General features: G+C 48.7%; 2 protein-coding genes across 2 annotated transcripts; both read right to left on the bottom strand.

Moving 5' to 3' along the window:
- Positions 1 to 3200: 3200 nt before the first annotated feature.
- On the bottom strand, positions 3201 to 5543 carry EMH_0061910 (uncharacterized protein; the record flags this gene model as incomplete). The annotated part of the gene is made up of 4 exons (XM_038022979.1): positions 3201 to 4208; positions 4411 to 5142; positions 5334 to 5407; positions 5507 to 5543. The coding sequence occupies 4 exons, from the start codon at positions 5541 to 5543 to the stop codon at positions 3201 to 3203; spliced, it is 1851 nt and encodes a 616-aa protein (XP_037878833.1).
- Positions 5544 to 8408: 2865 nt separating this feature from the next.
- EMH_0061790 (uncharacterized protein) lies at positions 8409 to 9320 on the bottom strand (the record flags this gene model as incomplete). The annotated part of the gene is made up of 1 exon (XM_038022978.1): positions 8409 to 9320. The coding sequence occupies one exon, from the start codon at positions 9318 to 9320 to the stop codon at positions 8409 to 8411; it is 912 nt and encodes a 303-aa protein (XP_037878832.1).
- Positions 9321 to 10383: the final 1063 nt, after the last annotated feature.

The following is a 10383-nucleotide window of genomic DNA, read 5'->3' as shown; positions in this document are numbered from 1 at the left end:
ACTGAGGGCTCTCCCCATATCTCATCAGCTTACTGGGCCCCCAGTACCTCTAGTGTTATGGATTCGCGTCACCCCATCGTGTGAGGGAACTTGGATACCTACGACGCCTCACAGTTGTGTTTTTCATCTGCGTTTGTGTTGTCGTTGGGGGCACAAGACACAGTGCTGCTGGCAGTGACTGGTGCATCTACTGACGTTAGTGGGATCATGTTCCAATGGCCATATGAGCTCTAAGGCCCCAAACTCCCCATAGACTGGCCCTTCTGAAGGGGAGTTTCTCAAAAGATCTACATTGAGCATTCAAGCAGAGTACAACTGGAAACTGAGATTCTATACAAACGGTCAAAGAAAGGATTGCTGGAGGAAAGCAGGATATAAGGGGGAGGAGCTGCAGGGCCGATTGCTTTCGTTAGGCCGCAACACAAGGAGCAATGCGAAAACAGCAAGGCGAAGCCAAACAGCAATATGACTACCTCGCATGGTGCAATAACAGCTGGATGGCTCTGCAGACAGAAATCAGGCTGAAAGTCCCAGGACCCGAGTGCAACTGCCCGCCGATGTATAAGAAACCTTCACGTACTGCGACCAGGTTTAGGCCTTGACGCATCAGTACAAGACACGGTTCCCCTCTTGCAGGTGAAGCAGATCAGCATAAACTGCTGGATATTAACGCTCTGTTGTAGTAAATACGCCCTCCGGCAGCATCGCTTTTGAACATCAGGCGCGTGAAAATGAGTGGCATGATGTGGAGCTCTGAAAGTACACAATTGCTGGTTCATTCAGGGAGTAGCCGCTCTGCCGGATGTAATTAGCACAATACATTCGTACTTTTGAGCACGGCTTCCATAATGCATAATAATAATAGTGCACAATAATACTTCAGTTCCCAACTGGTCCTGGCCTACGCATCTATGCGCGCCAAGTCCTGAAGACTAATCACCTTGGAGAAGGTAACGTGCCTCAAATTTCAACGAGAAATATCAGTGCACCCGTCCGCTCTGTTCACCATTATGGGCTTGCTTGCTTCCGCTTATCTACTGTTATTTACGCTGTCCAAATCAGAGATCATAGCGTTGTGTCACTTCTCGCCTCCAGAGGGCTAGCAAAAGTAATTGACTGCACCGTAAAGCGTTTGACTGTACTGCTTGGAGGTTGTCTGCAAGGAATCAGTTGCAGCCTGTTCAAATTAAACGTTTCATCATGTTTCTCACATTTCTCCTCAATCCATTGGCAAGGAGCGCAATTCGTTGACAGCTACATCGGCGACAGGGTTACTTCTCTGACGGCGGTGTTTGTGGACGGTTGTATGCGTGGATATGCAATAAACAGGAAGGGGGGATGCCATAAGTACAACACTGACTGAAAACGAATTTGCAAGTGCAAGCGGTGAAATAAACAACAAGGGAAAGTCCACTAGTTTCGGCAGGCCTTCTGCACATTCTGATGGAGAGAAGAAGTTGCAGACATGCGAGCTACTTTGTGGTGAGAACGAAATGCACTTTGGTCTGGTACGGACCAACTATCTATCTTCCGTAGCACCATTTACTAGTAACTTCGCGGTTACATGGCACTGATATTCGCAGGACACAGACCCTCTCGAGCTAGAATTACGCCAACTTGTTCCATGGCTCAGTAGTACGTATTTCGCAAATGCAAGTTCCTGGAAGCATGCTGGGAGGATTTGCAGAATGCCCCTGATATCGCTTCCGAAAAACGGATGGGACTATACTACATTCAGTGTAGGCTGGGCGCCACGAACAGATATCAGTGCTTCCTGAAACAGCGCGTAGTATGCAATACAAAGGAGGGGCTTGTATGCGCCAGGCGTGCTACGGTTTCTTTGCTTCGCCCAAGAACTCGTTTTAGCTGGATTTCGATGAAAAAAAAACCGCACAGCCCAGCAGACGCTTCCCACCACCAAGAACAGCTTTCGCCTTTTTGACTAAAACGAATGTACTGCATTTACATTTTGCCTCACATCGGCCCATTTGCCTTCAATTTGTTGCCGTCACTGCAGCTTTCAATGTATCTTGCGCGCTGACGAACGCAGTTGCCTCCGTCTCGGGCCAGCGCCTCCAAATAGCAAGTGTAATTCTCTTATTTCGGCATTACTTGTTTCATACGTTAGGGTGCTTTGGTCCGTTGGAACTTGTTACAGCACGCGTCAACCTTAACGCATCAACGCAGATTCCTGGATTTCATTCAACGATCGCCCTCTGCTGCACAAGAGTCAAAATACTTGACGCAACAGTTTCCAAAAAGAAACTGACCTCCCCTCCATCCCCCGGTAGGCCTGGGCCTGGCGGTCTGAAGGGCACCGGCTGGGGTAGGCGAGGCGGCCTAACATGAGGTGCAACGCACCTTTCTGCAACTAGAGCTGCAAGGGAACCCCTTAGGCAAGCACAAACAAAGCCCCTTTTGCTGCATACAGTAATAGTGTAGACAACTGTTAACCTTCGATCATCCGCAGGCGTGCGCTCAGGCAAAAACGCATGTGCGGATAGCCGACGCAACAGAATGTTTACGCAATCTCACTTTTCCATCGTCTTCAGGCAAGCTGTGTACGAACGAAACGCTTCGTGCTCTGTACTGTATATCCCGACGGCTTTCTCTTCTAATCGGAGGACGACAGAACGTTTGCATAGAATTTCGAAGCATCAAGGCGTGCTTGTGCTCAAGCGTAGGCTACTCTGTACTACCGGTGCACAAAAAAATGCAGCAGGCCTGTTCTAATCTGCTAGTCGTGGTCTGCATCCATGCACCAGGTCAGTGGCATCTGCCACCGAGTGAATCCCACGGGAGCGAGTCGCCAATGGGCGACGAAAGCAGACGCAACGGATAGGCTCCTTCTGGAATTGAATCAAAAGCCTGCCCGAAAGCAGCTCTTCCCCTAAATGGAACAAATCGCAACCCTACTGCACGGGAAACGGCTCTCTTTTGCCGAGCATCATGAGATGCAAGTTTTGCTGCTTCGGTATGCAGCTTGCAGCATAAATTTGGTAATCGCCCAGCGGGCGAAATTGGGCTTTGCAAACTCAAAGCATCTATAAGGCCACATGTGGGGACGAAATGCAAATTATATTGTGCTAGGTTGATATGCTACTCCGCCACTTAAGGAGAAGGGCTTCGGAGATGTATCTCCCTTGCTAGCTCCCCAGAGATAGTCTGGCTGGCCCGCTGAAGCTCCCGAAATTCTCGCATTAGTCCTGAGTAATCGTCCAGCCCACGCGCTGGCTTTGTAACCCCTTCTGTAGCACTCCCTTGCTCGTTGGAAGCCGCCTGCTGTACACATCCGATAGGGTCGCAAGGAAGTCACGGAAGGACGGTAAAAGAAGTGTCGGCTCTTCCCAGATCCTTTTTGCGAAGCAAGACATGGAACCGCGCAGCCAGCAGATTTGCCTACGCACCTGCCTGAACGTAGAAAGCGTAGGGTAGCCCGCAGTGGCATGCGCGGTGCCATGGTCCCACGAATGCCCGGGAAGGGAAGAGCATCCACGACCACAAGACTGGACAGGGCCGCTCCCTCCTTCTTGCATTTGCGGATCCCCGTTATCCGGGTGTTGGTGAAGGGGGGAACCAAGTATGCTAGTAGTAGGGGTGGGCCTCTCCGAACTTTGAGTTGGTCCTACAGTTGGGCCCTTAAAATTCGACAAATGGCGGTTTTCTCGGTCTGGGCCTTGTCGATTGCCATTTTCAGCCCACCAGTGATTTGTTTCGTTTAGTCTGTAAGCATGTACGCCTGTCTGCGGTTCCCAAAGCAGGTCGTGGCATGCCTCGTCCACCCGTTCTACAGTAAGTCTACCCCGTAGGAGAAACTGCGCCAAAGCGCCTTTCTTTGCAAGCCGTTCGCAGAGTAAATTAAAGAGGATATCTGTCGGGATACCACGGGTCAGTGAAGCGACACCTCCACGTTGCGAATGCAGTCGAATGAGGTTGAGTACTTCCTGTTTTATATAGTATCTTGAGTAAAAGTGTTGACCGGCCTGACTGCACAGCACTAACAGGAATAGTAACCCCACGAGGGCAAGCAAGTGGTCATGGGCCATTTGGCTTATTTTACAACTGAGAGGCTTCATTGTGTCTGGTCCCGTGTACGTATAGGTGAAGGTGATTCCTTTAGCTCTGCTCTGTTCCCGCAAAAGTCGTTCGTGAAGTTCGGGAAAATCCACCGGATTGGAAAGAGGAACGAACAAATACTGTCTCTCCACCTAAAATACACGAGTTACAGCCAGAAAAGCACTCGAGTCAACAGTTTGAAACGTCTCCAAAGTCCACAATTCTGCGCAGTGCCAAAAACATTCGCATGTGAATGATGAAAATTGGCAGCCACATTCTCCACATTTTTTCAGTAAAGAAATACACAACGAAGTTAATCTTATATTATACTGCAATTTAATATGCTTCGCTGACCTGGATATCAATTTCGGCAGCAGCTTCTGGAGTCAAGAAGTGGTAAAATAACCAGAAGTAGATCCCGTCATCCGCAATAGCTGGACCAATCTCCTGGTGGAAGTTCATCTGCCAGCGCGTTAGCCCAGGGCCGTTGCACATCTTCGTGATTGCTTTGCTCCAGGGTTTCCCTTCTAGATGTTTCGAGGGGCTAAATAGAGGTTCCACAGGGTATCCACAGTCATACCTACCCTGTCTCTCTCTCAAAATTTCTATCAGTGATTTCAACACTTCGGAAGCTTTCGCCTTCTTCGTAATGTCCTCGACACAGACTTTCGGCGATGCTTGCTGCCCGTTTTTGCTATCGCGGGGAGTATAACCAGAAAGGCACGTCATAATCCCTCCTGCACATTCGGCATTTTGGGGGCAAGCAACGCACTCTTCGTCGCCATTGGCCTCTTCCCGCGTCTGGGCGCTGTCGCAGTACAGAGTTTCATCATTTTTCTCCTCCACAAACTGTTGCTTATCAGAAGGAGTCTCTGTGAGGTCAACTTGGGCGCAGGGGAACCGATAAACGAAAATTGCAGCCACTATCCCGACGTAAAACAGCGGCGCCCACACAATTGGTGTTTGCTTCGCTCTGTGTTTTTGTTTTTGAGTGAGCTTCCCTTTGGCCCCATCTGCAGCTTGCAGCCCAGACACTAAAGCAGACAATTTAGACCCTGGGGCAGCTCTTCTTTCGGATGAGATATTCTGAGAAGAAACGCATTCAGATAAGCGTCCGCAGGTTACATCAGTCAGCTATGCTCTCCGCGTGACGACAATCTAAGCTTGTATGTTACACAGAGCAGACGCCGCAACAATTCTTATAGAAAGCGTATGACATCTCTGCAGCCATCTTTCCGTTATAGATACACCAATACATATTGCGTACAGGTGCTCACCATTAAAACTGGTTTATTCGACTCTGTAAATGACAGTTTATTCTCCACGCCCCCTTGGCCGAGGCTATCCGACACTGCAGCAAGTGCCACGTAAAGATGTCCAGGACGTGAGTAGAAGCATTCTTCTCACCGCTTTTTCTGGCTACTTTCGAAATGGAATGAGATGAACTCACCTCCCTCCTCCATGACTACTTCTGTCTCCCCATCCATTGCAGTGTGAAGAAGTCAGCAGTTGTACTGCCTGGCATTCGCCTAGAAGTCACGTAACAAAACCCGAAGGGAAAACTAATTCGCTGTTTTAGAGCAACTGTTGCGCTACCCTATGCAGCATCTCCAATTTAACTGCATAGGTGCTCAAAACGTTTTATTGCGCTACCAGACATGTCTACCTTTTGGCTGTCAAAAGATATTCAAAGGAAGCGACAGGTTGACGTGCCTCGTCCCTTTTTCGGATATTGAACTACTTTTTCTTCTAGATAACGGGCGCGTTTATCTTTGCATTGCCAACTACGGGAGGCATGGACTATTTTGTGGAAACCGGGCTAGGTTGAAGTGTTAAACGTCAAAGTATGGTTCGTTCACACCCTCTATAACGTGGGAATCGTGAAAGCGGAAACGTTTAATATGTTTGTAGTGCTCAAAGGTCTCAACTAAAAAACTAGCAGATACGGCGTTGTGTTGTATGCTCTGGAAAAGGCTAGGCCTTGCCTGTGGCTGCATGCGCGCGCCGCATCGGCAGCAAGCATGTATCGCCTTGGGTGACAGCCCGATGTAGCCAGGGTTCATACTCACTGCATTGAGAGATCTTCTTGTTCGAGTGCAAAAGCAGCAGCACAACACCGCATCTTTTGTGTTTTTAGTTGAGACTTTCGGGTCCTACAAACGTATTGCACGTTTCCACTTTCATGGTTCCCACTTTCAACCGGGACAGTTTAGTCCAGGCACTCGATCTCGCTGTAGCTTCAATAAGGCTCCGGGGACCGCAAGCTAGGCGTGGTTTCTACAACACTTAGTGATCTGTAGATAAGATTTACTGAATAGTTTCTACAAGAAGGAGAAAAGCAAGCTCTGCGTAACTCAACTGAATACAATACAATACAGTATTTGAAGGCAACACAGTGGCAGCAAGGATCAATATGCGTAATGTTTTCAGAGGCACAAAAAAGAACAGCGACCTCTACGTAGATCAACTGTATCCCAGCACTTACTTAATTTTAAGGCAAAATAGGGGTGGCAAGGACTCATTTGCGCTGTGATTGGCGGAGGCAGTCTAACTGGGAGGCGCGTTACGAGATTGAATTGCGCAATGCGAAGCGGCGTTTGTTCTGTACGTTGGCCTGGCAAAGAGCAGTGAGCTAAGCAGCTCAATTCTGCACTGTATCTAGCCACAAGGTGATTCTTTTGCACTTCCTCTTCGACCCTGCCTTACGTTCCTTTTGCTCTGATCATGCTCGCGAGCATCAACGTATCAGGGTGCCTCGTTGGAAAATTCCCTAAAAAAAACCGCTGGAGTGACCAAACTACCCTCCGCCTAGCACTTCAGCTGCAAATGAACAGGGAACTAAAATGCCTTCTAGGGAGGCGATTGGCAACCCTAGCTTCTCGAGTGCTATAGTGGCTCCCCCTATGGCGTTGAAGCCGCAGTGGCGTGAGGTTTCTCAGATTATTCTCATTGTGATCTTTTATTCGTTTGCTTCGAATGGCTTATACCTGACACCTTTAGGCGATTTCTCCTTTCATCTCTAGATCTCAAGCACAAGTACTGCAGTTTTTTCCTAGTCATTTAACGTAGAAAAGCCAGTTCTACTCAGTTCTAGCTACAGACTGGACTATTTTCGCATTGCGCAATGTCTGTTTCAAGTCTGCGCCATCCTCACAGCAGCACCACTGAAGCCATAGAGGGTCGATAATTGGGCTAATTTGTTCCGTTGACAGCACCACTGAAGCCATAGAGGGTCGATAATTGAGCGAATTTGTTGACTGTACCGGTATCCTATGGTCTCTCGCTGTGCCAGCGTCAAGTGGTCAGGCCTCTTTTATCTAGTTGCGCATTTAAGCCTTGCTGAGAGCTGCTCGTCTCTCCCATATCCTGCATCTAGCCTTCATGAGACTTACACAGTGTGGCATCCGACTAGGGGACGTCCCATTGGGTAGTGTGGATTTCGAATTGTTACCATTTGTCGAGACTGCCTAGCAATGGTGTGCCGTCTGTCCTTCGCTCTACAACAGAACAGTTTGCCGCCTCAATTCGAAACCGCCAAGTTTTAGCCTTAACAGTGGCATAGTTTAGATGCTTGGGGGCACGGCCCACCAACAAACAAATCCGGTAGGCGTCTTCAATCTGGTATCATCATGTGGTGTATCCAGAGAAGGCTGCAACGACAAAGCATCACAGCTGTGTCTCTACGTCCCTGCGGTTTTTTTTCCGGTAATTCATGCGCAACAGATTCCATGCGGTTGTGGCTAAACTGTGAAGCTGGATCCAACGTTTCCTTAGCAACCGACGTTCCACCAGTGGTGTTGCTGTAATCTCGGGCCCTGCAGCGCTTGTAAACAGTATTGAATGGGAGCGCCGATAGAGATAATTGAGGCAGACCCGTGGGCACAAACCGCCGTATAATCGCACAACATTTTATTTACCAACACAACCACACCGTCGCTACTTCTGTGGTCCGCGTCGGAAGGTAACTTGTTTCTTTCGTTTCGCAACGGTATAAACAAGAATATCTCCATGTTTTGAAATCATGTCTTTGGGTACCTAGTCCCGAAATACTCAGCAATGTCTCACAGTGTCATGGGATACAGCTGGACGCTTGCGTCCAAATGTTTGGAGTGCATTCTGATTGTGAACGGTGCCCTGCAGAAGCTTGGCGTTTTTTCGCCACCCTACTTTTCTAGTGCCTGAAGCACCATCTAAGTCACAACCGTGTGCTCCGTCCCTGGTGTTCCGGTTTTTTCGGTGGTTCTGCCTTGTGCAGGAGACTCAGATGAGTGGATGCCATCAGTATGAGTCCCTCAACAAAGGGAACACGACAATCCAGGACCTGGTTGAAACGCAGTCGAGTCCCAGTCAACTTAAGCCTCTATGGTCTCCGCGCCTTCCAGATCCTGCTGAATTGCTTGCTGTCCCAGTTCCTTTTCTTGCTGTGCGCTTGCCTCGCGCAGAGCCCTCGCTGCCTTCAGCTCATCTGATGTTACTCCACGGCCGTTTATCCAGTGAAGACGAGGGAGGACCCTGAGAATCTCAGCCCTAAAGTGCTCATCGTCCGAATATTGTTCTGGAGAAGATAGGGACAATTCCCTCAGCTTTGGGAGAAGAACCAGAATGTGGAGTTGATCAGGAGGAAGGGGGACGCCCTCCAAGTCCAACGTTTTTATTTGCGGAAGTCTCTGTAGCTGACGCAGTTGCTGCATTGGAGTATGTGACAAGTAAAGGGATGTTATAGTGTCTGATGGAGGCAGGGAATCTAAAGTTTCTAGTGGAGTTCCTCGAAGGCTCAAGTGAGTTAGCAATGGTGGCTGTTCGAACCCCTCTAGTGTGGTGATTGGATTCGCGTCAAGCGCGAGGCGAGTCAATTTCTGCAGGGCCAGTTGGGGGGCCCTAGATATCTTGTTACTACTCAGATTGAGCAGAAACAGGTACGGCAGCGCTTCTGGAGAGGAGAGACATGATACATCTTCTATATTATTTCCCGACGCATTTAGCGTCAAAAGGTAGGGTAGCCTAGAGAAAGCAGCGATATCCCTGATTTTGTTGTTGGATATATCTATATACCGCAGATGAACATAGAGTTGCAGGGAAGTTGGCAACGTAGTTACACCTTTTCCGCAACATGTCAATCGAGTGAAAGCGTAGCCGCTCCCATCTGCCGTGCGTGAAACATCTCCGAGAGCCTTATGAAGGAGCTCACCGCGAAGTGGGGTCCCGGCTGCCTCTGGTCCTGCAGCCGAGTCACCCCCCTCCTTAGGCTTTCTTCCTCTTGCCATGCCTGCTACTGGCGAACACCCAACTCCCCATACGTACTATGCCTTGGGAAAGAGGGGCAAAGAAGTTCCTTTCCCCCATGCAATTCTCTCGCGCTGGCTGTCCTTTTTTTTTTATCGAAGTGACGAAAGTTAAACTCGACAATGCTTCTTCTCAGTTACCATTATGTTGGTTGCCAACTATTGTCGCAGGAAATTTGCAGAAAAACAGTAAAGGAGAGGGTCAGGTTCGAGGTGGAGGTCATTTAAACTGCTCTTACTGCACGACGTCAAGCTGGATGTCCATGATGCGAAGGTTTGTCGAGCATACCTTTAGAACTCCGGCGCAATCCTGGATATAAGAATATTCAAAAAATACGTTTCACTGCTCAATCCTTTTTGTTTTCCTTAACCGGCCGGAACTCATTCCTTGCAGCCCCAACTTGCTGGCCTAGAGGCATTATAGAGTGCCCCAGAGGCCGACGCGGTAGCTTGACTAAGTCTAAATCTAGCATGTCGCGAGTGTCCTTTACGCCAGCACTAGAGTCTCCAAATATTTCCCATTATTTGCACTCTATTGAATTGTTCTTGCAATTCAATTCGTAAAAGAATGAAAGGCCGTGAACTTTACGCTGAGAGCACAGGGGCGGCGTAAGTGACACGTCTTTGTCTCTATAGTGAAGAAGAGACCCGCCCACACCGCTAGCCATACGCGGAATTCCTGTTTGTAAAGCATATTTTACTGTGTCTAGTTGTTCATTATTCCTTTTATGGCTTAGCCGAGCCATGTTGCGGATGCGACAGCCGTGTGCGGCACTACACATTGAGCGCCTTTGGAGAGGCAACACTACGACAACGCTTGTGGCTTCAACTAGCCTCATTAGTAGCTTGTACTTGCTAACGACGCGACCTTTTATGCTTAAAATTGCATTAATTTCAGGGTTCGCGCCTCAAACCCGTTCGTCTTCAACAAAGGCCACAACTTCTCCAGCGCAATTGCTCGTACACAAATTGCATTAGTCGTGTTTTTGCATTTTAGTAAAAGTGCAGGAAAGATGTGGAGCTGGAACCCTATAGTTATATTCAC

This window comes from Eimeria mitis, genomic scaffold (assembly GCF_000499745.2).
Source record: "Eimeria mitis Houghton genomic scaffold, Emh_scaff70, whole genome shotgun sequence".
NCBI classification, from domain to species: domain Eukaryota; phylum Apicomplexa; class Conoidasida; order Eucoccidiorida; family Eimeriidae; genus Eimeria; species Eimeria mitis.
Note: the sequence above shows the minus strand (reverse complement) of the source record. Positions and strands in the feature narration are given on the sequence as shown.